This window comes from Chiloscyllium plagiosum, unplaced genomic scaffold, assembly GCF_037043375.1.
Source record: "Chiloscyllium plagiosum isolate Xiang-an unplaced genomic scaffold, Cpla_swu_hap1 HiC_scaffold_4, whole genome shotgun sequence".
NCBI classification, from domain to species: Eukaryota; Metazoa; Chordata; class Chondrichthyes; order Orectolobiformes; family Hemiscylliidae; genus Chiloscyllium; species Chiloscyllium plagiosum.
In genome coordinates, this window is record NW_028270142.1 from 30,280,484 (window position 1) to 30,306,043 (window position 25,560).

The 25,560-nt window shown below is 42.1% G+C and overlaps 2 protein-coding genes across 4 annotated transcripts in view; one reads left to right on the forward strand and one right to left on the reverse strand.

Annotated features, from left to right (window-relative positions):
• Positions 1-6,446, reverse strand: part of sdha (succinate dehydrogenase complex, subunit A, flavoprotein (Fp)) — a 48,099-nt gene extending 41,653 nt beyond the window's left edge. The window contains exons 1-2 of one of the 2 annotated variants that reach the window (XM_043688951.2): positions 6,320-6,446; positions 1,202-1,291 (exon numbers count right to left, since the gene is read on the reverse strand). In XM_043688951.2, the coding sequence (XP_043544886.2) occupies positions 1,202-1,291; positions 6,320-6,367 (138 nt within the window). In that variant the 5' untranslated portion in view covers positions 6,368-6,446. Of the gene's footprint in view, positions 1-1,201; positions 1,292-6,304 lie in introns of both variants that reach the window. The other variant, XM_043688950.2, reaches the window with a different exon arrangement.
• A 122-nt stretch (positions 6,447-6,568) lies between these two features.
• LOC122549323 (coiled-coil domain-containing protein 127-like) lies at positions 6,569-25,458 on the forward strand. 2 transcript variants are annotated; one of them, XM_043688952.2, is made up of 3 exons: positions 6,569-6,629; positions 20,984-21,140; positions 23,153-25,458. In XM_043688952.2, exons 2-3 carry the CDS (start codon positions 21,017-21,019, stop codon positions 23,830-23,832), a joined length of 804 nt encoding a protein of 267 aa, XP_043544887.1. In that variant the 5' UTR covers positions 6,569-6,629; positions 20,984-21,016; the 3' UTR covers positions 23,833-25,458. The 2 variants fall into 2 exon arrangements, with proteins under 2 accessions (XP_043544887.1, XP_043544888.1); XM_043688953.2 differs by having other exon boundaries at positions 6,623-6,763.
• The last annotated feature ends 102 nt before the right edge of the window (positions 25,459-25,560 follow it).

The window sequence follows — 25,560 nt, forward strand, 5'->3', positions numbered from 1 at the left end:
CGAGCTGCCAAAGGAAGTGGTGGAGGCTGGTACAACCGCAACATTTAAAAGGCATCTGGATGGGTATATGAATAGGAAGGGTTTGGAGGGATATGGGCCAAGTGCTGGCAAATGGGACTAGATTAGGTCAGGATATCTGGTTGGCATGGATGGGTTGGAACAAAGGGTCTGTTTCTGTGCTGTACATCTCTATAACTCTAAATAGTGATGGCACGAACATAAGGTCAGAAGTTCATTCCAGGGCAGAATGCGACACGAATGTTGCAAACAGTCTGGCTCAATGTCAGAATGTTACCAGGAAGAGGGACAGAGTTTGTGGCTAGGGAACAGAGCTTGGAGCTGAGACTAGAATAATAGAATCCCTCCAGGGCAAAGAGAGGCCATTTGACCCCCATCAAGTCTGCTCAGATTCTGAAGAGCATCCCAGCCAGATCCATCCCAGCCCCAAAACCCTTCATCTACCATGGTGAATCCACATGTCTCAGGACACTATGGGGTAACTTAGTATAGCCAATCCACACATCCCTGCATGTTTGGTCTGTGGGAGGAAACTGGAGCACCAGGTGGAACCCACGCAGAAATGGGGAAAATGTGCCAACTCCACACAGAATGGGGAAAATGTGCCAACTCCACACAGTCACCCAAAGCAAGAATCAAACCCAGGACCCTGGCACTGAGGTAGCAGTGCTGAGGACTGAGCCAATGTGCTGCCTAGACTGAAAACAATGGCTTCAGTTTTCCCCAATATTGAATTGAAGAAAAACTTTGCTCATTCAATACTAGATGTGGGATAAGCTCAGACATAAAGGTTACTGACTTTTGTTAATGAGCAAAGGCTTAGAAAAAAAATTGCTCTCATCAAGCAGTGTTACCAGAGATCTTAGGATACAGAAGGACCAAACACTTGTCTAATACAAAAACATTGCTTATCAGCATCTAGACATTCTGGACAGATAGATTTGGCTGAGATAATCCTGAAGTCAGAATAGTGACTGAGGGATGATGGGGATTTCAGCTCCTTGGATAGAACTCTGATATCATTTAGGCAATGGCAGAATTTACTAAGTGCCAACAGATGCAGCATTGAAATTCAGAAAGCATTGACGCTAAAATTAATAATTTGTATTTGGACACTTGTTAAGAATTTGCTGCATAATGCTGGGCAATCATGATCAAGTCCTCAAATGTGACTTTTACTTACTGCATTTGAAACTTTGTTTGCATTTTTATTATGTTTCCCATTGACAGCAAAGTGGAATCTGCAAGCTGCATTTTGGTACACTGCAGAAATCTGTAAAAATAGAAATCACAATTAATTAGAAACTGTAGATTGTAAAGTTGTCACGACTAGAAGCACATTTCAGACAAAAGGAGGCAGGATTAGGTACAAAGGAAAATGGGGGCAGAACATTGGTGGGATGGGGTGGTATAGGCAGGTAAGAGGTCAGCCATGGGCAAGGGCAAGGAGAAAGATAGATCAATGAGGAAGGTAGAAAGGGAGAAAACCAATGATGAATGTTTCCAATGAAAAACATATTCTTTGTCATAGAACTGATCTCAAAGTTTGTCATCATTCATATCACTACTTCTCAGGGGCTTTTCATTGTTCTGTCATTATTCCCTCTAATAGTCAGAGGGAAATTGAGAAACACATTTGTAAGGAGATCTCAGCTATCTGTAAGAATAATAGGGTGGTTATGGTAGGGGATTTTTACTTTCCAAACAGACTGGGACTGCCATAGTGTTAAGTGTTTAGATGAAGAGAAAATTGTTAAGTGTGTTCAAGAAAAATTTTCTGATTCAGTACGTGGATGCACCCACTATAGAAGGTGCAAAACTTGATCTACTTTTGGGAAATAAGACAGGGCAGGTCACTGAGGTGTCAGTCGGGGAGCACTTTGGGGCCAGCGATCTTAATTCTATTAGATTTAAAATAGTAATGGAAAAAGATAGATCAGATCTAAACGTTGAAGTTCTAAATTGGAGAAAGGCCAATTTTGACAATATTAGGCAAGAACTTCAAAAGCTGACTGGGGGCAGGTGTTCGCAGGTAAAGGGACAGCTGGAAAATGGGAAGCCTTCAGAAATAAGATAACAAGAATCCAGAGAAAGTATTTTCCTGTCACGGGGAAAGGGAAGGCTGATAGGTGTAAGGAATGCTGGATGACTAAAGAAATTGAGGGCTTGATTAAGGAAAAGAAGGAAGCATATGTAAGATATAGACAGGATAGATTGAGTGAATCCTTAGAAGAGTATAAAGTCAGTAGGAGAATACTCAAGAGGGAAATCAGGAGGGCAAATAGGGGAAGTGAGATAGCTTTGGCAAATAGAATTGAGGAGAATCCAAAGGGTTTTTACAAATTCATGAAGGACAAAAGGGTAACTAGGGACAGAATAGGGCCCCTCAAAGATCAGCGAGGCAGCCTTTGTGTGACCCGCAGAAAATGGGGGAAGATACTAAATGAGTATTTTATATTAGCATTTACTGTGGAAAAGGACATGGAAGATATAGAATGTATGGAAATAGATGGTGACATCTTGAAAAATGTCCATAATGCAGAGGAGGAAGTGCTGGAAGTCTTGAAGCGCATAAAGGTGGATAAATCCGCAGGTCGTGATCAGGTGTATCCTAGAACTCTGTGGGAAGCTAGAGGTGATTGCTGGGCGTTTTGTTGAGATATTTGTATCATCGATAGTCACAGGCGAGGTGACGGAAGACTGGAGGTTGGTAAATGTGGTGACACTGTTTAAGAAGGGTGGTAAAGATAAGCCAAGGAACTATAGATCAGTGAGCCTGACGTCGGTGGTGGGCAAGTTGTTGGAGGTACATCCTGTCCCCTCAGGATTCCATGCATTTGGAACAGCAAGGGCTAATTAGGGAGAATCAACATGGCTTTATGCATGGGAAATCATGTCTCACAAACTTGATTGAGTTTTTTGAAGAAGTAACAAAGAGGATTGATGAGGCCAGAGTAGTAGATGTGATCTATATGGACTTCAGTAAGGCGTTTGACCAGGTTCCCCACAGGAGACTGGTTAGCAAGGTTAGATCTCACAGAATACAGGGAGAACTAGCCATTTGGATACAGAACTGGCTCAAAGGTAGAAGACAGAGGGTAGTGGTGGAGGGTTGTTTTCAGACTGGAGGCCTGGGACCAGTGGAGTGCCACAAAGATTGGTGCTGGGTCCACTACTTTTCATCATTTATATAAATGATTTGGATGTGAACATATAAGGTATAATTAGTAAGGTTGCAGATGACACCAAAATTGGAGGTGTAATGGCCAGCGAAGGAGGTTACCTCAGATTACAACAGGATCTTGATAAGATGGACTAATGGGCTGAGAAGTGGCAGATGGAGTTTAATACAAATAAATGCGAGGGGCTGCAATTTGGGAAAGCAAATCTTAGCAGGACTTATACACTTAATGGTAAGGTCCTAGGGAGTGTTGCTGAACAAAGAGCCTTGGAGTACAGGTTCATAGCTCCTTGAAAGTGGAGTTGCAGGTAGATAGGATAGTGAAGGCGGCGTTTGGTATGCTTTCCTTTATTGGTCAGAGTATTGAGTACAGGAGTTGAGAGGCCATGTTGCGGCTGTACAGGACACTGGTGTGATCACTTTTAGAATATTGCATGCAATTCTGGTCTCCTTCCTATCGGAAAGATGTTGTGAAACTTGAAGGGGTTCAGAAAAGATTTACAATGATGTTGCCTGGGTTGGGGGATTTGGGCTATAGGGAGAGGCAGAACAGGCTGTGGCTGTTTCCCCTGGAGCGTCAGAGGCTGAAGGGTGACCTTATAGATGTTTACAAAGTTGAGGGGCAAGGATACGATGAACAGACAAAGTCTTTTCCCTGGGGTGGGGGGAGTCCAGAACTACAGGGCATAGCTTTAGGGTGAGAGAGGAAAGATATAAAAGAGACCTAAGGGGCAACTTTTTTTCAAGCAGAGGGTAATACATGTATGGAATGAGCTGCCAGAGGAAGTGGTGGTGGCTGGTACAATTGTAACATTTAAAAGGCATTTGGATGGGTAGATGAACAGGAAGAGTTTGGAAGGATATGGGCCGGGTGCTGACAGGTGGGACTAGATCGAGTTGGAATATCTGGTCGGCATGGACGGGTTGGACCGAAGGGCGTGTCTCCATACTGTACATTTCTATGACTGTACAGCTGCATTCACCACTCTGACATCCTCATAGCTTATGTATTATTTACCTCTACATCTGGAGGACTCCCTTAATCTAGATCACAGATGAACCCCATCCCCAGTATAATCAAGATACTCACTGAAGGTCACAACAGATTTTGGATGTAGGTTTGCTCGCTGAGCTGAAAGGTTCATTTCCAGACATTTCGTTACCTTACTAGGTAACGTCTTCAACGGACTTTATGCAAAGTAATGCTGAAACTTTCTGTTTTCTATTTATATGTTTGGGTTGGTGATGTCATTTCCTTTGTTGATGTTATTTCCTGTGGTGAAGTCACTTCCTGTTCCTTTTCTCAAGGGGTGGTAGATGGGGTCTAATTCGATGTGTTTGTTGATAGAGTTCTGGTTGGATTACCATGCTTCTAGGAATTCTCGTGCGTGTCTTTGTTTGGCTTGTCCTACCACCTAGAAAGCAGGAAGTTTCAGCATTGCTTTGCATAAAGTCCACTAAAGATGTTACCTTGGAAGGTAATGAAACGTCTGGAAATGAACCTTTCAGCTCAGCGAGCAAACCTCATCCAAAACCTCAACCTGAGCTACAAGTCTTCTCAAAACGGTCACAACAGATTTATAAAAGTCTAGAACATAGAACATTACAGCGCTTACAGGCCCTTTGGCCCTCAATGTTGCACCAACCTATGAAACCAATCTGAAGCCCATCTACCCTGCACTATTCCATTTTCATTCATGTGTTTATCCAATGACCATGTAAATGCCCTTTAAGTTGGCAAGTCTACTACTGTTGCAGGCAGTGCGTTCCAAACCCCTACTACTCTCTGAGTAAAGAACCTGCCTTTGACATCTGTCCTACATCTATCACCCCATAATTTTAAACAACGTCCCCTCATGCTAGCCATCACCATCCAAGAAAAAAAGGCTCTGACTGTCCACCCTATCTAACCCTCTGATTATCTTGTACGTCTCAATTAAGTCACCTTTCAACCTTCTCTCTAACGAAAACAGCCTCAAGTCCCTCAGGCTTTCCTCAGAAGACCTTCTTTCCATACCAGGCAATATCCTAGTAAGTTTCCTCTGAACCCTTTCCAAACTTCCACATCCTTCCAATAATGCATTTGCCAGAATTGTACGCAATCTCCAAGTGCGGACGCATCAGCTTTGTACAGCTGCAGCATGACCTTGTGGCTCCAAAACTCAATCCCTCTACCGATAAAGGCTAACACACCGTATGCTTTCTTAACAACACTATCAACCAGGGATCTATGTACATGGACACCAAGATTTCTCTGCTCATCTACACTACCAAGAATCGTACCATAAGCCCAGTACTCTTTACTCCTGTTGCTCCTTCTAAAGTGAATCACTTCACAATGTTCTGCATTGAACTCCATTTGCCACCTCTCAGCTTATTTATGTCTCTCTGTAACCTGCAACATCCTTTGCCAATATCCACATCTCCACCAACCTTAGTGTCATCTGCAAATTCACTAACCCATCCTTCTATGCCCTCATCTAGGTCATTTATAAAAACGACAAACAGCAGTGGATCTAAAACAGATCCTTGGGGTAAATGAACTCCAGGATGTATAGTTCCCATCAACCGCCATCCTCTGTCTTCTTACAACTAATCAATTTCTGATCCAAACAACTATATCACCTTCAATCTCATGCCTCCATATTTTGTGCAATGTTCCACAGGGAACATTATCAAACACTTTACTGAAATCCATATATATCACATCAACCACTTTACCCTCATCCACCTGTTGGTCACCTTCTCAAAGAACTCAATAAGGTTTGACCGGCACGACCTACCCCTTCACAAAACTATGTTGACTATCTAGGACTAGGATAACACTAACCACTAGTAAAACCGAGCAAAGACATAACTCGCTGCTGACAACAACCAATATGTTATGTGGTGAAACTCTGATGAAGAGTCACGTCTTGTTCTCTCTCCATGGATGCTGTCTGACCCGCTGCGACCTCCAGCATCGGCAGTAAACTTGCTCCTTAACAGTTATGTAACTGCTCCTAGTTACACAACCAGGATAACCTTTGTGGTGGCTGACGACAATCGCTGAGTCCGAGCGCAAACTGCAGCCTATCGCAGCCTCTCAGCAGGACGCTCGCTGACCTGTCTAAGGCCCACCTTGAAACGCCGCTTCCCCAGAGCGGACACCAAGCAACGCGCCGCCATCTTGCATCAACCGACGTCTGCGAACCGCCGCTGGACTAGCCTACTCCTGAGGGCGGGGGGAGGGGAGGGGAGACGGTTGGCCTGGTCCATTCCCGGGGATATGGGGCAGGTCGGCGGTGGACCAATCCATTCCGGGGGAGGTTCGTGGCGCACCAATCCATTCCGGGGTGGGGAGGAGATATGTCAGAGCCTTTCTGTTCCGGATAAACGGAGCGAACCAGAACTACGTCCTGGTGCAGCAAAAAGAGAAAAAAAAAAATAGGTAAAGTTGTCATTGCGTGAAACAGAACGGATTCAGAAGAGAACTTGGTGTAGCAGGTCACCCTGTGCTTCTCCCTCACACGGTTGGGGGGGGGGTAGCTGTAGCTCAGTGAAGTGCTGCGCCATCGAGACAAGGTCAGAAAATGACAGAAGGGGAGGTTTAATGGGGTCTGCACTGCATGTGCATCCAGGGTAACTCTTTCCTGGCTCTGTGCCATTGTGCTGTCCATCTCTGCTGAGATAGGATATACCCAGGGACGGTAATGGTGGTACAAAAACACAAGTTGTTGGCGGAAAAAAAAACTCAGCAGGTCTGACAGCATCTGCGGAGAGAAATCAGAGTTAACGTTTTTGGGACCGGTGACCCTCCCTCAGAAATGATGGTAGCCAGGAAAATGTCGGTTTACATGCAGAAGATTGGGTAAGGGAGAGGGCAACAGAGTAAATGATGGGCCAAATGGCCTTACTTCCACTCCTAAGTCTTATGGTCTAAGTGATAGTTGGCCCGAAGAGAGAAGAACAGTTGGACAGACAAAGGAATGGATAACAATCTGGCTTAGAAAGTGAATAGCTGTGAATGGGGACTGTTAGTGGCTAATGGTATGTAGTGAGTTAAGGCAGACCATGTGATAACAAGAGATGGAAATGTGTTGCTGGAAAAGCGCAGCAGGTCAGGCAGCATCTAGGGAACAGGAGAATCGACGTTTCGGGCATTAGCCCTTCTTCAGATGCTGCCTGACCTGCTGCGCTTTTCCAGCAACACATTTCCATCTCTGATCTCCAGCATCTGCAGACCTCACTTTCTCCTCCATGTGATAACAAGGCCAGGTGTATGTGACAGGGGGCTTGGACTTAAGGGAGTTCGGGCCCTAAAACTATTGAACTGTATATTGAGTCTGGAGGGCTGCATGGTCCCCAAGTGGAAAATGAGGTGTTGTTTTTCCAGCTTGTGCTGAACTTCGCTGGAACATTGCAGCAAGCCTGAGACAGAGATGTTGGCCAGAGAACAAGTTGGTGTGTTAACGTGGCAAGATTAGAGTGGTGCTGGAAAAGCACAACAGGTCAGGCAGCGTCTGAGGAGCAGGAAAATCGATGTTTCGGGCAAAAGCCCTTCATCAGGAACGAGGCTGGAAGCCTCGGGGGTGGAGAGATAAATGGGAGGGTGGTGGGGTTAGGGAAAAGGTAGCTGAGAGTGCAATAGGTGGTTGGAGGTGGGAATGAAGGTAATAGGTTGGAGAGGAGGGTGGAGCAAGTAGGTGGGAAGGAAGAGTGACAGGTGGGACAGGTCATGAGGATGGTGCTGAGCTGGAAGGTTGGAACTGGAGTAAGGTGGGGGTGGGGAATGAGGAAGCTGGTGAGGTTCTCATTGATGCCATATGGTTGAAGGGTCCGAATCAGGAGATGAGGCGTTCTTCCTCTAGGTGTCCGGTGGTGAGGGAGTGGTGATGAAGGAGGCCCAGGACCTGCATGTCCTCGGCAGAGTGGGAGGGGGAGTTGAAATGTTCGGCCACGGGGCAGTGGGGTTGATTGGTGCGGGTGTCCTGGAGATGTTCTCTGAAGCGCTCTGTGAGAAGGTGTCCAGTTTCCCCAATGTAGAGGAGTCCACATCAGGAGCAACGGATACAATAAATAACGTGTGGAAGTGCAGGTGAAATTTTGATGGATGTAGAAGGCTCCTTTGGAGACTTGGATGGAGGTGAGGGGGGAGGTGTGGGCACAGATTTTGCAATTCCTGTGGTGGCAGGGAAAGGTGCAAGGAGGGGATGGTGGGTTGATCGGGGGTGTGGACCTGACGAGGTAGTCATGGAGGGAACGGTCTTTGCAGATAGGGGTGGGGAGGGAAATATAACCCTGCTGGTGGGGTCCGTTTGGAGGTAGCAGAGATGTCGGCAAATGATGCGATTTTTGCAGAGGTTGGTGGGGTGGAAGATGAGGACTGGGGAGTTCTGTCCTTGTTGCGGTTAGAGGGGTGGGGTTTGAGGGTGGAGGTGCAGGATGTGGATGAGATGCTTTGGGGGCATCTTCAACTACATGGGAGAGGAAATTGCGGTCTTTAAAGAAGGAGGCCATCTGGTGTGTTCTGTGGTGGAACCGGTCCTCCTGAGAGTAGATGTGGCAGAGGCAGAGGAATTGGGAATATGAGATAGCATTTTTGCAAGAGGTAGGGTGTGAGTTGGTGTAATTCAGGTAGCTATGGGAGTTGGTGGGTTTGTAGATTGTGAGAAGTGTAGGTAAAGCGCTGCTTCACCTGGGTGGTATGTTTGGGCCCTTGGATACTAAGGAGGGAGGAGGTAAATGGGCCAGTGTTACATCTTTGGCGGTTGCAGGGGTAGGTGCAGTGGGGCTGTTGCGGAAGGGGCGTGGTGGTGGGGAGGGAAGATGTTGGGAGTGAAGGAAGAGTGGACCAGGGTGTTCTAGAGGGAACAGACTTTGCAGAAGCCTGACAAGGGAGGGGAAGGGAATAAGTGTCGGGTGGTGGTATCTTGCTGGATGTGGCAGAAATACCGGCTGATGGTCTCTGGGTGTCGATTCTGGTGGAATGGTAGGTAAGTCAAAGGGAACCTATTGCTGTTGCTGGTGAAACGAGATGAGGTGAGGGTGGAAGTGCAGGAGATGGGTGAGACCTGGTTGAAGGCCTTGTCGACAACTGTGCTTGGGAATCCACGATTGAGGAAGAAGATGAACGTTTCAGAGGCTCCCTAGTTGAAGTTGGCCTCATCGGAGCATATGCGATGGAGATGGAGAAACTGAAAGAATGGAATGGGGTCTTTATAGGAAGCAGGGTGTGAGGATGTATTGTCCAGGTAGCTGTGGGTGTCGGTGGGTTTACAGTGGTTATTAGTGGCTAGTCTGTCCCCAGAAATGGAAACAGAAATGTCAAGAAAGGGAAAAGAGGAGTCCGATATAGACCAGGTGAAAGTGAATGTGGAGTGGAAATTGGAAGCAAAATTGATGAAGTTTTCCAAGTCCCCTTGTCACGTTCACCTTTCTCAACCGTGGATTCCCCAGCACTGTTGTCCCAAGGGCGGGAAACAGCACCAGTGATATCTTCGAAATATCCTTGGAAAAGTTATTATTGGAGGCCGGAATAGGACTGGAAAGAGGAATGTGCTACATACCCCACTTAGAGACTGGCATAGCTGGGGCCAATGCCGTGTCCATAGCCAAACTTTTGACCTGAACAAAATGAGAGGAAGTAAAAGAAGTTGTTGAGCTCGGCCAAATGGAGGAGGGTGGCAGTGGGTGAGGACAGCCTTTGCTGCAGGAAGAAGCAGAGAGCCCTGAGACTATCTGGGTGACAGATGGACGTGTAAAGGATTTGCACGGTAAAAAGGAGGCGGCTGGAGCTTGCAAACTGGAAATTCCAAATCTGGCATAAAGCGTGAGAGGAATCATGGATGTATGTGGGTAGGGTCTGAACCAGGTAGTAAAGATAGAGTCAAGGTAGGAAGAGATGAATTCTGTGGGGCAGGAGCAGGCTGAAATAATGGGTCTGCTCAGTCAGTCCTGTTTGTGAATTTTTGCAAGGAGGTGGAAGTGAGGTGTGCCAGGCTTGGGGACTATCAGCTGGGAGGCAGTAAGGGGGAGATGATCAGATGAAATGAGGTCAGTGACTGTGATTGATTCAGTGGCCTGATGTGCCATGGTGAGTCATGGACCACAGACAGATAGGTCAAGATCACAAAGCACGAATACCTTTCTCAGTCCTTGAATTCCTTATTGGTTGTGATCTCAAGTTTCAGACTCTTTGACAATGCCGGCATGGAGACACTCACCAATGTCCAGAATTGATCCCAGGTTCCTGGCGTTGTGAAGCTGCAGTGCTAACCACTGTGCTACATAAGGCATCCAAACCTTTTCATAGTTACCAACAGTTCTAGGGAAGGTCACCTTACTTGAAATGTTAACTCTGATTTCACGCAGAGGGTAGTGCATGTGTGGAATGAGCTGCCAGAGGAAGCAGTGGGGGCTGGTACAATTACAATATTTAAAAGGTGTCTGGATGGATACATGAATAGAAAGGGTTCAGAGGGATATAGGCCAAGTGCTGGCAAATGGGACTAGATTAGTTTGGGATGCCCAGTCGGCAGGGACGAGTTGAACCAAAGGGTCTGTTTCCGTGCCGTACATCTCTGTGATTCTATGATGCCAGACCTGTTAAACTTTTCCAGCAACTTTTGTTTTTGTTTCTCATTTATAGCACCCGCAGTTCTTTCAGCTTTTATGTGGTAATGGTGGTGCCTGAGACATTGTGAAGTATGAACCAACAGATGTGACTATATCAGGTGGTTGTTTCCAGGAGATTGTTATGTGCACATTAGCCTGCAAAGTTTCCTGCATCACCACTGTAATGATTGTAACAAGGTCAGCCAGGTGGACCTCATAAAATATGAGTTTCCTGATTGGGGCTGTTAACCTGTTTCAATCAGGGACCCTAGCGAAAAGTTATAAGCAGGAGTCTCAGGGGTTCTGTTCACTTGTAAAGAAAGGGTGACTTGACGACAGGACACTGATCTTCGTGGAGTTATTTCAACAACTCACTACTTTTCAAAATTACTGTATTGACTATCGGGTGCTGCTGAGACATGAAGTGTGAGACATACGTGTAATTCTTTCATCATTACCTAAAGATGTTTGGCTAATTAAGAATCAAGATGAAGTTAAATGCATTTCTAATTAGTGTAAACAAAAATTTGTAGACTTGATCATGTGATCTCAGTACTCAATAATTTCCCAGCCATGAGAAGCATTCTTTAATATTAGTGATTTTTGAGAGGATTTGTAGCTCAGGTTGATGATACAGATGTTTCGTCACCATAAACAAATCTTCAAGCTCAGTGAGCTAACTTACATGCTTATTCTTTAATATTTCTGTTCTGAAGGAGGGTCACTGGAACCAAAACATTAACTCTAATTTCTCTCCACAGGTGCTTCCAGACCTGCTGACATTTTCCAGTAATTTTTGTTTTTGTTTCAGATTTCCAGTATCTGCAATTCTTTCGGTTTTTTGTATAATATTTCTGCGTTTGGTGTTAAAGTGGAAACCAAAATGCAGAATACACAAGTGTTGTTTGTTGTGAATGCCTTACTTCCTTGCTTATTGAATGATATGCACTTGTTAAGTAACTACAGGAGTAAAGTATGTTTAACTTGGTTATGTGAGGTAATTTAAGGTAAGATAAAATGAGCATATGTGGTTAATCTAGCATTAATGTAGACTCGCCAGACACAGGTGCAGCATGGAGATCCACATTTTTTTGCACACTGGACTTCAGACAGGAATGAAGCCCACTGAAATGTCATGGAAACAATAGTGTTAACATCAATTTCCTCAGTGCAACATATATTTTCAAAATCAAACCTCTCATTGCTTGACAACCAGAATAGCTACAACCTGCTGTTGGTTTAATAAGTACAAGATCAAATCACATAACAGACTTGATACCCTGTCATGAGAACAACAGATCTGCTTTTTAAGTACACAATATCTAGTAATTTTATGATCGTAACCCTTGCATATTCACATTGAAGTTCCAATTATATGAATTTAGTTTAGTGATTTGTTATTACATTTGGTCACTTCCATACTCAAAATATTATTATATGTGATTATCTATGTATAGACTTCTGGGACTGATCTTTCTGAAGTATCATGCAGTCATTGTTATCATATAATGGTTTTCCTGCACCCAGCAGTTGTGAAATTAAAATCATTTTAAGATAAAATCATCCCATAAATTATTAAATTTGGAGCTGATATCAATAGGACAAGGGGACAGGGTGCTGGGACCATTGCTAAAAGGATTGATAATGCGTCCCCTTAACTAATGGGATTTAAGAAAGAAGCAGAGAAAGAGATGGTGATTATAACCCTATGAAGTGCAGAAAGAGGAAAATGGAGTATGGATTAGAGAAGGAAAAAGAAACAAGAAAAGTAAGATTTTTAAAAAGGTTTTGGTTTTTTAATTTCAAATCATTAACAACATGTAGGAATGGGATTGAATGTTCCAAATTATTACTGTTCTGGGTCAGAGAGTTTGATTATAGTTAAATTAAGAATTGAAAAGTAGAGTCAAAGTTGCTATAGGCTGTTGTTCATTAGAGAGAAAGGCTACTAGTGATGGTTTAAGATCAGGGTAACCACGTCTCAGAGGGGAGAAATTGAGAAGTAGAGTCCTACAGGATAACCAAAGCTGGTGTGGGAATTGGGCCCACACTGTTGGCATCAGTCTGCGTGGCAAACCAGTTATATTGTTACAAAGGTACTTGTGCTCCGAATTTTCAGACTTAACTTTTTGTAATGAGTTTGTTGGGTAAGGGCTTGCATTATTAACACTTACTTTTGCAGCAGGACTCATTCCAATATTCTTAAAATTCATGCAGGATATAATTTTCTAGCACTGTAGTATTTCTGTTCAACAAAAAATGATATACTTTGATAATGATCTGATGTGAAATCCACCCAAACAAGCCGGGTTTAGTTGTGTTCATTTCTTTGTCTGTCTAATTTGAAAATGCCTAATCCTGGATCAATGTGAATGAAGAAGAAGGACTTTGAATTCATATAGTGCCTTTCAAAACTTCAGTATGTGACAATCCACTTTGAAGTGACTAAAACACTCTAAAGTATGTTTTTGCTTTTGTTTGTAGTTAATTTAGACTTAGCTATAAGAAAACAACTTGCCGGCCATGTAAAAGTAGTTTTGATAAATTGTGAAGGCAACTGTGGAAAATTACATTCTACATCATGGCTGATCATCTCAATGCCAATTTTGCGCACTCTCATCCTCTCCCTAAGGTCATTAGTTTTCAGAAACACACCAATTTCTGCCTTGAACCTGCTCAATGATCAAGGATTCACAGTATCCTTGATACTGTGTAGAGAGTTCCAATGATTCACCACCCTCTGAATGAAGAAATTCCTCATTAAATGTCTTAAATGGCCTGCTGATTATCCTGAATATCCGTTTCCTGATTCTAGAGTCGTCAGCCACAGCAAACATTCTACCTATATCCATCCTGTCATGCTCTGTAAGAATTTCGTAAGTTTCAGTGAAATCACTTCTCATTCTTCAAAATTCTGGAGAACTCAAATTGTTTCCTCAAATAAAAGCATAGTATTCAGGATGCAGAAGTTGTGAAGTGAAAATAAAAAGTATTAGAGAAACTTGGGGCTGATAGCAACTGTGAAGAGGGAAACTGAGTTAATGTTTCGAGTCCAATTAACTTTTCTTTGGAATGTAATCTCTTCTCATTGCCAATCTGCCATCCCAGGAATTAATCTGGTGAACCTTGGTAGCACTCCCTCTGTAGCACGTGTAACCTTTCTTGGATATGAGACTAAAGCTATACATGGTACTTTAGGTGAGTTTTCACAAAGACTCCATACAAATGCAGCAAGACATCTTTACGAATATACTTAAAACCTATCAAAATGAATGCTAATATAGTTTTCATTTATAATTGCTTGCTGCAGCTGCAGTCTGGCTTTTAGTGACTAATGGACAACAACCTAGATCCTTTTGGACACCAATACTTCCCAGTCATCATCATTTAAGAAATATTATGCCTTTGTTTTTTCAACAATGTTGAATATTCATGTTATTGATCATTTATTTACATTATCTTCTATATGCCATATTCTAGCAAATTCACTGTCCAAGTCCTCTTGAAACATCCTTGCATTCCAGTTTGGTATCACTATAAAATTTCAAAATATTTCAGTTTGTCCCCACATCCAAATCATTTATGTAGATTATGAACAGTTGTGGACCTTTGTACTGATACTTATATCACTTCACTATTGACGGCCTGCCATTCTGAGAACAATCCATGTATTCCTGCTGTCTACTTTCTATCTGTTAATTCTTTCTTAATCCATACTGGTATATTCCCTTATTCCCATTTTTAATTTTATTTACTAGCCTGTGTGGCAACCTTATTGCAAGCCATCTGAAAATTCAAATATAATGCATAAATTAGTTCTCCTTTGTCTATGCTACAAGTAACATCCACCAAAATCTCTGACAGGTTTACCAAATATGATGTCCCTTTAACAAATCCATGTTCACTCTGCCCAATTTTGTTATTCTTAGTTTTTCAGTTCACATATTTATTTTAATAGAATCTAACATTTTCCCTATTATAGATATCAAGCTAACGGGCCTGTTGTTCTCCAGTCTTCATCCTCTTCTTCACCCATTCTTAAATAGGTTTACAACTACTACCTTACAAAAGCAGGATTCCGCTTTCTAGAATCTATAGAATTGTGAAAGATGACGATACAAATAGTTTGGGTGAAGCAGACTTTGTCAGGTGTGTCCCCAGGAAAGATTCCTGACTCAATATGTAGATAGGCTGACTAGAGGGGAGGCCATATTGGATTTGGTGCTTGGCAACGAACCAGGGCAGGTGTCAGATCTCTCAGTGGGAGAGCATTTCGGTTCACAACTCCCTGACCCGAACTATAGTCATGGAGAGGGATAGATGCAGGTGGTATGTGAAAGCATTTAATTAAGGGAGGAGGAATTAAAATGCTATTGGCAGTGTTATGGACCAGGCCAGACCCCTCAAAACATTTCAAGAAGGTAGCCCACTCTAACTTTGTTAGTTGTTTTAAGCAGGTGTAAGGTGGCTATTCCAGGAGAAATGCTGCTGGTCAAACCACTTAGCTTTAAACAAAACAGAGTTTATTTACAAGATTACTGAATGAAATACCAACAACAGAAAACAGAATACCCTGAATAACAACCTCTCAGAAAGCTCAACAGATTATCCCAACATAATAATGCTGCTCCAAATACTTGCAAAATCCCCATAAACTCCTCTTGGCACAAAAGGTAAAATCAAGCACTGGTTCTTACAGGATAGAAGACAGAGAGAGAGTACCAGCCTGGACCTGCTTCTTCGGGTCCAACAGCATTTTTCGTACTACTGCTAAAAAGCAAAGCAAACCAGCGAAAAGCCGAGCTGGAAGAACTGGCCACTCCCCTTTCGTTGTACAAGTGTTTGTGTTTTAACTTGTAAGCCTTCTGCCTGAGGCAGTATCTGTTAGTTATTATTAAATTGGCCCTAAAACCCTTCAACCCTAGACTTTTCGGAGTCTGTGTTGCTTACAACCTCTCTGATTAAAAAGAAGCCAAGGACAGCAAAACCTTGTTAAAGGAGCAGCTTCTTCATAGCAGGAACTGTGGAGCATAAATTGGGAACAGATATTCTCAGGGTAATGCACAACAGAAACGTGGAGGTTATTTAGGGAGCACTTACTGCGAGTGCTGGATAGGTTTGTCCCACTGAAGTACGGAAGAGATGGTAGGGTGAAGGAAACTTGGATGACAAGATATGGAACGTCTAGTCAAGAGGAAGAAGGAAGCTTACTTAAGGCTGATGAAGCAAGGATCACACTGTGTTAGAGGGTTACAAGGTAGCCAAGAAGGAACTGAAGAATGGACTTAGAAGAGCTAGAATAGCGTATGTAAAAGCTTTAGCGGGTAGGGTTAAGGAAACCCCAAGGTGTTCTGTACTTATGTGAGGAACAAGAGGATGGCCAGAGAGAGGGCAAGGCCAATCAGAGATAGTGAAAGGAACTTGTGCCTGGAGTTGGAGGAAGTAGGGCAAGTCCTTAATGAATACTTTGCTTTATATTCACTGGGGAGAGGGACCATTGGAGCGAAGAAAGATGAGAGGTGACTTGATAGAGGTCTACAAGCTGATGAGAGACATAGAGTGTGGATAGCCAGAGACTTATTCCGAGGGTGGAAATGGCTATTACAAGGGGCATAATTTTAAGATGATTGGAGGAAGGTTTAGGGGAGATGTCAGAGAGTGGTGGGTGCAGGGAATGCACTGCCAACAGTGGTAGTATAGTCAGATATATTGGGGACATTTAAGTGACTCTTGGATAGGCAAGTGGGTGATAGTAAAATGTAGGGTCTGCAGGCTAGTTTCATCTTAAAGTAGGTTAAAAAGTCGGCACAACATCGAGGGCTGAAGGGCCTCTAGTGTGCTGTACTCTTTGTTCTTCTATTGATGCATTCACAATTTCTTTTGCTATTTTGTTCAGCACTCTGGGATGGACTGATCTGATCCAGGATATTTATCAACCTTTAATTCAACTAATTTTTCAATTACTACCTCTGTACTGATACTTTTTTTTTTAGCTCTTCAGTTGCACAAATCCCTTGGTTGCTGAATATTTTAGGGATCTTTATGTATCTTCCATGAAGACAAATGCAAAGTAACTGTTTAGTTTTGCTTCCATTTATCCCCAACTGTAATGTACCCACATTTATCCTTGCTGATCTTTTTCTTTTTATGTATTATGAGAAGCATTTTCAGCTCACCTTCATGTTCCTTGCTGACTAGCGTACAAATTCTCTTTTCCCTTCCTTATGAGTTTCTTGACATGTTTTTGCTGGATCCTAAACTGCTCCCAGTCCTCAGGCTTACCTCATTTCAGGCATTCTTACAAGCTACTACCTCTGATCGACTGCAGTCTTTAACTTTTATTAGTCATATTTATTTACCCTTTGACTTTTATGCCTTGGAGGAATCTATTGTAAGCCTGGAAATATTTCTTTAAATACTAGCCATTGCCTGTCTTTTGTTAAATCCTTTAGTGAATTTTCACAAACCACCCCAGTCAAGTCTTACTCCAATTTTACTCCCCCATTAATTGTTGCTTTTGTTCGGATATAAGAACCTAGTCTCAGAATGAACTATATCAGAGTCGAACTGTAAACATTCAACTCCCCCCCACCCCATGTAAAATTATTGTCACTGTTTCTCAAAGCTGCCTTTACAGCAAGGTTATTAATGACCGTTTCGTCATTACATACCAAACCCACAATTGCCAAATCCCTCATTGTTAACACATTGTTCCAGAAACCCATCTCGGAAATACTTTCAGAACTCATCTGCTGCAGCATTAGAGTCAACTTGATTAATCTAGTTCATGTGTAAACTGAAATGATCTATTATTACTGTATTACCCAAATTACAAAAGTCTATAATGTGCCCAACGTTATAGAACACCAAATTACTATTCCATAAATCCCTTCAAAAGTTTGTGTTCTTTTGCTGGTTCTTAGCTCTATCCAAACTAATTCTCTACCTTGATCCTTTGATTGGAGACCCTGCTGAACTATTATACTGATGTTGTCCCTTACTAGGAGTGCTATTGCACCTCCTTTTTCTGCTGCCTATCTCTCCTAAATATAGATTTTGTAAAAACAAATTCAATCATTGCTTGAGGAGAAAGTGAGGTCTGCAGACGCTGGAGATCAAAGCTGAAACTTTATTGCTGGAACAGCACAGCAGGTCAGGCAGCATCCAGGGAACAGGAGATTCGACGTTTCGGGCACATGCCCTTCTTCAGGAAGGGCATGAAGAAGGGCATGTGCCCGAAACGTCGAATCTCCTGTTCCCTGGATGCTGCCTGACCTGCTGTGCTGTTCCAGCAATAAAGTTTCAATCATTGCTTGGCATTGCTGACCAGGCTAGCATTGATTGCCCATCTATATTTTCTCAGTCAGATGTTGTCAGACCATGTAAGGACACTAGATTGCCATTTTGAAATGAATGAATTGGATGGGTTTTTACAATGATTGACAGTGATTACATGGTCACTATTAGACTGGCTTTTTATTCCAGATTTTATTGACTTCAAATTTTGTTGTCTGCAGTGGGAGGATTCAAACTTCTGTCCCCAGAACATAAACCTAGGGTTCTAGATTACTAGTCCAGTGATGTTGCCATGATGTCACCAACTTCTCAGTGTTATGACACGATGGTAAACCCTTCTGCTAATTAAACCAAACACACAGAACAGCTCGCCTTGCCTTGTAATCTGTTAAAGTATGTGTGACAGAGAATTCCCAACTTCCACTACTTAAAGAAAAAAAATAACAATTTTATTCTTTAACTCTAAAATGAACATTAACCAACAACTATTTACAACTCTAAGCCTCCTTTCTCTTAAACGTGTGTTATCTACCTCCCACTCTATAATGATATCTGATCCAATAAAGCCCCTATTAAATTTACTGCAACTCAAGTTTCAAAACCAGACAGCGGTTGTCATCTCCAGTGTCAATCTTCCTCTGTTTGTAGATCACCTTGGGTCCTCTTCAGTCTTCTGCTGCAAAGATTTTTCATATGAAAAAAGGTACCCTGTCACATTAGTTTAAAGCTTCTCAGCAGCATTACCAAATCTCCCCTGTAAATGGTATTCCTGGTCCTGCTAAGGTCCACCCTGTCAATCTTATACAGGAGGCCTAGAACCAATCATAATACTTCAGAAATCTCATGGCCTCCGTCCTAAACCAGTTTTCTAGCCATATGTTAAATTGCTCACTTCTGTTTCTATGATCACTACCACTTGGAACTTTGTATTTGTGAGTTTACTGCTCTGGAGGTCTTGTTTTTCAGTCATTTTATGAGCGTTCTGAAAATTGCTTTCAGGATTTCATCTATCTTCCTACTTAATTAATTAATGCCAACATGGACCACAGGCTGTAGCTGTTCACACTATCCCAAAAGCCGATCATGCAGCTGTTCTGTGGCATCCTTGACCTTGGCACGAGGGAGGCAACATACATTCTTGGAGTCATGTTTACAGCTGCAGAAATGTCTGACTAAAGCGTTCCCTACTGTTACTGCTCTCCACTCTTCTCCTCCAGCACAACTGATTACACTCACTAGTGCCCAAAGTGGAAAATCCATTTATTAGCAGAGGTATCTATACTACCTGCCAGTTTTCTTAGACTGCATGGTCACCAATCCTTAACTGCCTGCACACTTCTAAGTTGCGGTATAATTGTATTATGCTATTCATGAAGTTCTAACCCAAGCCTAACGTGGATTAGAAAATGGGCAAACAGATGGGAAATGCAGAGTCGAGAGTGTGGAGCTGGAAAAGCACAGCCAGTCAGGCAGCATCCGAGGAGCAGGAGAATCAACATTTCGGGCGTAAGCCCTTCATCAGGAATGAGAACCAATCTGCTTAGGTTAAGTCGGTGGAAGTACACATATAGGAACAAACAAAGGAATTAAGTAAGTAATAAGCTACCATAGTTTGGGAACTGGCAGCTACAGTGTTATTGACTTTAATGGCCTTGGATTTTATATGGAGATACTGAAAAATCCAAGAGCACAAGAGAGATGGAAAAAAACTTCTGTTATTACTGCTACATTAAGCACTTCCAGTTCACACAAGTTACTTCCAGACTATTTGTTTTAATTAAAATTATGCTCACATATTGGGAGGAGCAGATAATAGTACAAAATAGCAGAGAATCCATCATCGTTTTAAAAATATTTTGACCAGTTAAATTGGTGGTTCAGTTGCCTTTGCCTTGATCACTTTGTTAGAATTTGGAGATACGGTTCTGCATTTGAAAGTCAAGCATGTTTTGACTTGTAGTATGACTGTTGAATCATAAAGCTTGTTGGTCACATTTCTATTTTAACTGATATCCCAGTGTTTTAGATTAGATTACATTACAGTATGGAAACAGGCCCTTCGGCCCAACAAGTCCACACTGACCTGCTGAAGCGCAACCCACCCATACCCCTATACCTAACACTACGGGCAATTTAGCATGGCCAATTCACCTGACCTGCACATCTTTGGACTGTGGGAGGAAACCGGAGCACCCGGAGGAAACCCACGCAGACATGGGGAGAACGTGCAAACTCCACACAGTCAGTCGCCTGAGGCGGGAATTGAACCCGGGTCTCTGGCGCTGTGAGGCAACAGTGCTAACCACTGTGCCACCGTGCCGCCCACTTACAAAAATAATTTAGTACAAGCCATTGAACGTGTAAATCAAAAGTTTGCAAGAATGATACCAAAGCTGATGCATTATACCAATTGGACAATGGTGAACAGCCTAGATCTCTTTTTATTTCCCATGAAAAGAAAAGGCAGGAGAGTTACCTAATAGGAACCTCTAACATTCTGAAAAGTATTGATAGCATAGACAGTGTGTTCCCATTTGTCAGGAAGAGCAAAACTGGAGATAATCAATATAAGGCAATTACCAGGAAATCAAAGAAGGAATTCAGAAGAAGCATCTTTTATCCTGAAAGATGTCAGGACTGAATTTTCCAATTCCAGGAATAGTTGAGGTGGATACTATAGATGTATTCAAAATGAAAATAGGTAAGTATAAGGAGGAGAAACAATTGGAGCAATAGCAAAACAAGATTGTGACAAAGTTTGAGATTAGGGATAGGCCTGGATGGAACATAATTGCCAGGATGGACATGTTGGCCCAAATGACCATATTCTTTGCTATTCTGCATAATGTGTTTTGTTTAATTTCCTTTGTGTTTTCTGCTACTTGAATCCAGACATTATTGCTGTTGCTAGCAAACTGTGACTTCATGAATAATCTCAATGTGCCAGAACAACATTGGAATATTTTCCCTAATCACCGCGATGGTGGAGGTGATGGAAGCAAATGGAATTATGCTTTGCTGGTGCCTATGCTGGGACTGGCTGCCTTTCGTAAGTGGTGTGAATTTAGATTTATATGCTGTGATATGTTTGTGGAAACCTTTCATTTAGCATTGTAAAATGGAACTTCTGGAATTTATGAAAAGTATGTTTGGGAGCATAGTGAGCCTTTCAAACATTTTCCCTGATTTTTTTTTAAAACCAGGGGGCAACGTTTTCATGCAGAGGGTGGTACGTGTATGGAATGAGCTGCCAGAGGAAATGGTGGAGGCTGGCACAATTGCAACATTTAAGAGGCATTTGGATGGGTGTATGAATAGGAAGGGTTTGGAGGGATATGGGCCGGGTGCTGACTGGTAGGACTGGAGTGGATTGGGTTGGGATATCTGGTTGGCATGGACGGGTTGGACCGAAGGGTATGTTTCCATGCTGTACATCTCTATGACTCTAATCTCGCTCATCCCAATGATAGCCATAGAGTCATAGGATAGGAAGGAGACCAGAATTGCACACAATATTCCAAAAGTGGTCTAACCAATGTCCTGTACAGCCGCAACATGACCTCCCTACTTCTATACTCAATACTCTGACCAATAAAAGAAAGCATACGAAATGCCTTCTTCATTATCCTATCTACCTGCGACTCCACTTTCAAGGAGCTATGAACCTGCACTCCAAGGTCTCTTTGTTCAGCAACACTTCCTAGGACCTTAACATTAAGTGTATAAGGCCTGCTAAGATTTGCTTTCCCAAAATGCAACATCTCGCATTTATCTAAATTAAACTCCACCTGTCCTCCTCAGCCCATTGACCCATTTGGTCCAGATCCTGTTGTACTCTGAGGTAACCCTCTTCGTTGTGCACTACACCTTCAACTTTGATGTCATCTGCAAACTTACTAACTGTACCTCTTATGCTCATATCCAAATCATTTATGTAAATGATGAAAAGTAGTGGACCCACACCGATCCTCGTGGCACTCCACTGGTCCCAGGCTCCAGTCTGAAAAACAACCCTCCACCACCACCACCACCCTCTGACTTTTACTTTTGAGCCAGTTCTGTATCCAAATGGAGAGTTTTCCCTGTATTCCATGAGATCTAACCTTCCCCAGTCTCCCATGGGGAACCTTGTTGAACGCCTTACTGAAGTCCATATAGATTACATCTATCGCTCTGCCCTCCATTCTCTTTGTTACTTCTTCAAAAATCTCAATCAAGTTTGTGAGACATGATTTCTCACCCACAAAGCCATGTTGACTATCCCTAATCAGTCCATGCCTTTCCAAATACATGTACATCCTGTCCCTCAGGATTCCCTCCAACAACTTGCCCACCACTGACGTCAGGCTCATTGGTCTATAGTTTCCTGTTTTTTCTTACCATCCTTCTTAAACAGTGGCAGCACGTTAGCCAACCTCCATGCTTCCAGCAACATCACCTGTGACAATCGATGATACAAATATCTCAGCAAGAGGCCCAGCAATCACTTTCCTAGCTTCCCACAGAGTTCGAGGGTACACCTGATCAGATCCTGGGGATTTGTCCACATTTATGCATTTCAAGACATCCAGCACTTACTCCTCTGAAATATGGACATTTTTCAAGGTGTCACCATCTATATCTTCCATGTCCTTTTCCACAGTAAATACTGAGACATTCAGAAATGCAAATTAGGTTTTCATTCAGAAAATAATTTTGGGTTACAGTATGTGACATGATGTGGTAAATTTATCATGATTCTTGGTGTGGGAGGAAACCTGACGTTGTAAATTACTCGTTTAGTATCTCCCCCATCTCCTGCGGCTCCATACAAAGGCTGCCTTGCTGATCTTTGAGGGGCCCTATTCTGTCCCTAGTTACCCTTTTGTCCTTAATGTATTTGTAAAAGCCCTTTGATCTTACCATTATTTGATGCAAACGGCACAATATTAAAGTTATTTCTTGATGTCTGCTGTTTAAAAGAGAGAGAGATGTGTGGCCTGTGGTTGAAATTCTTCCCACAGTTTTTGAGGAAATAACAAATAGGAATTAAATTTAGTGGTCTCAATTTTATTTTATAAGGCTGGATCTGGTCCAGAGAATCCCAGAAGGAGATCAAGCAAGTAAGAGCAGAATGCAAGAATATAATAAACGCAACACAACAAGATCTGAAATTGAAGTATGAAGACACAATTGTTCAGAATCGACGCTTGCTTGCATATTGTGAGTTAGAACAGGAGAAGCTCAAAAGTAAAGTCCAAAGTTACCGTGAAGCCCTGTTGGCACAAAGCCGGCAGCTGGTTGAGGAACGCAAACAACTGGAAGAAGAACGTGTAAATTTAGAACAGAAAAAAAATTTCCTCCAATATTCTGGAGCAGCAGGAGCTTTGTATCATGACATGATGGAAAGGGAAGCAGTGTGGCAAAGCAAAGCAACAGCACTAATAAAAGAATTTGAAAATTCCCTGGTCCATAGACAAAGTCTATTCTGTAGCTACTTCAAACCTCGACAAGAAAGACTGGACTTAGAAAGGAAGATACTTAACCAAGCTGTTAGAAACCCAATTGCGAGAGAATTAGATATCGAAACTGGCTTGAACGATATATTTAAATATGAAACACACTGTGCAAATGTGCAAAACACGGACAAAAGACAGAACGGCAGGTTAATGTGGGTGTATCTAGCGTACTGGGAGCTACAAGCTAATCTGCAGAAATTCAAGAAAGTCGAAGCAACCTTATTGACAAAACAAGCTGACTAAAATGTTGATGATTTTTCTTAAAAAAAAGTCATTGTACCAGAAATTGCTGAAAGATATCCAATAACTGTCATTATTAGTCAACAAAATATCCTGAATTTAAATTAAGTAGTTATGCCATTAATTCTGATTCTCCACAAATTGCTAAGCATAGAACTAAAAAAAAGGCATATTATCATGAACTTATCTATAGACATTAATTATGTCATGAAATTGCTGGATTTGTGTTGTGAATGCAAATCAATCTCAAACGTTGCTAAAAGGAGACATTCAGAAATGCAAATTAGGTTTTCATTCAGAAAATAATTTTGGGTTACAGTATGTGACATGATGTGGTAAATTTATCATGATTATTGGTGTGGGAGGAAACCTGACGTTGGACCTTCTCTTCCCAAAGACCTCCACCACACTGGAATTTGCTCATGTTATACTGTGCATTTTGCCTAGCAATTCCTGTGTTCTTTTTGAAAGCAGTTCCCACATTCCTAGTCATGAATGATGTGGCTGCTTTGTCTATACTTTGTGGGTCAAAAAATTTTGTACATTTTGTACGTGTACCCTTGCATTAACTTGTCAAGTGCCAATACAGCAATTATCAAACACAGTTGAGTTAAAATGTCATCTTTTGATTATTCTTTTACTTCACTTTTTCTTTATCTCTGTTAGTACAGTCTTCTCTCTGTATAGAATTTGTCTTGAATTCATCTTATTTCCTTCTCCATCGGCTACTGTGTATCTTTATTGTTTCCTTTTACAGCTAAAGGAGATAGATGATTGGATGTGATGTTTAAATAGAGTGATGTTTGACTTTGATGTTCGACTGGCCACTGCCAGTTTGCATTCCCTGCAATCTGTAATGCAAATATAGTGTCATCGTAGGATGAGATATAACGACCAATATAAGCAGCTGCATATTCAGCTGGAGACTGTTGCAACATTCACTATCAAAGGAGAGAAGCAGGCGATTGAAGTAAAATCTATTGCACTTTCACTTAACTGTCAAATAGACTATTCAGCCTTTCACACCTGTTCTGTCATTCAGTGAGATAATGTCTGATCTGATTGTGGATTCAGCTTTGATGCTTCCCCTAATGCTCATCCTCCCCATAATCCTTGACTTTGCAGATCAAGAATCTGTTTAACTCAACTTTGAACATTTTAGATGACCCACCCTCTACATGAAGACAGATCTGTAAGTAAAGAAATTGGAGGATTATCCACCAATCTCCTTGAAACAGATGTTTGAAATTAACTTTGACTTTCTATTTTAGTATCATGACTTTTTTTGGTCACCCAACCAAAAACCTGGGAAGAATAATTGAGTACTGATAACTGAGATGGTAAGCATAATATAAAGATTGCCACTTTCTGATTGTTGTTTCTATCATCTTATTCAATAATGTTTGCTTTATGTAGATGTTTTTGGCAGAGTAATGTTGATTGATCTATTGCTCAGATTGCTCTGGGTTATTCACTGCTTCACAAATCAGGGACAGGGAGCAGGAACTGAGCAACGTCAGTTGTGTTTGGGATTCAAAAGATGGATGCATTTGTGTGCAGCTTTGTGGAAATGCCTCTGTTTCATAACTATTCTGGTGTGCTGATCTGAATAAAGAAATTGAGAACCATGGTTAAGGATTATGTGCATATTTGTGGAATTTGGATCATGTACAAGGGATTTCAAATGACCTGATATTGAATTTTGTGAGGTGTTGAAATCTTGAGTGTATT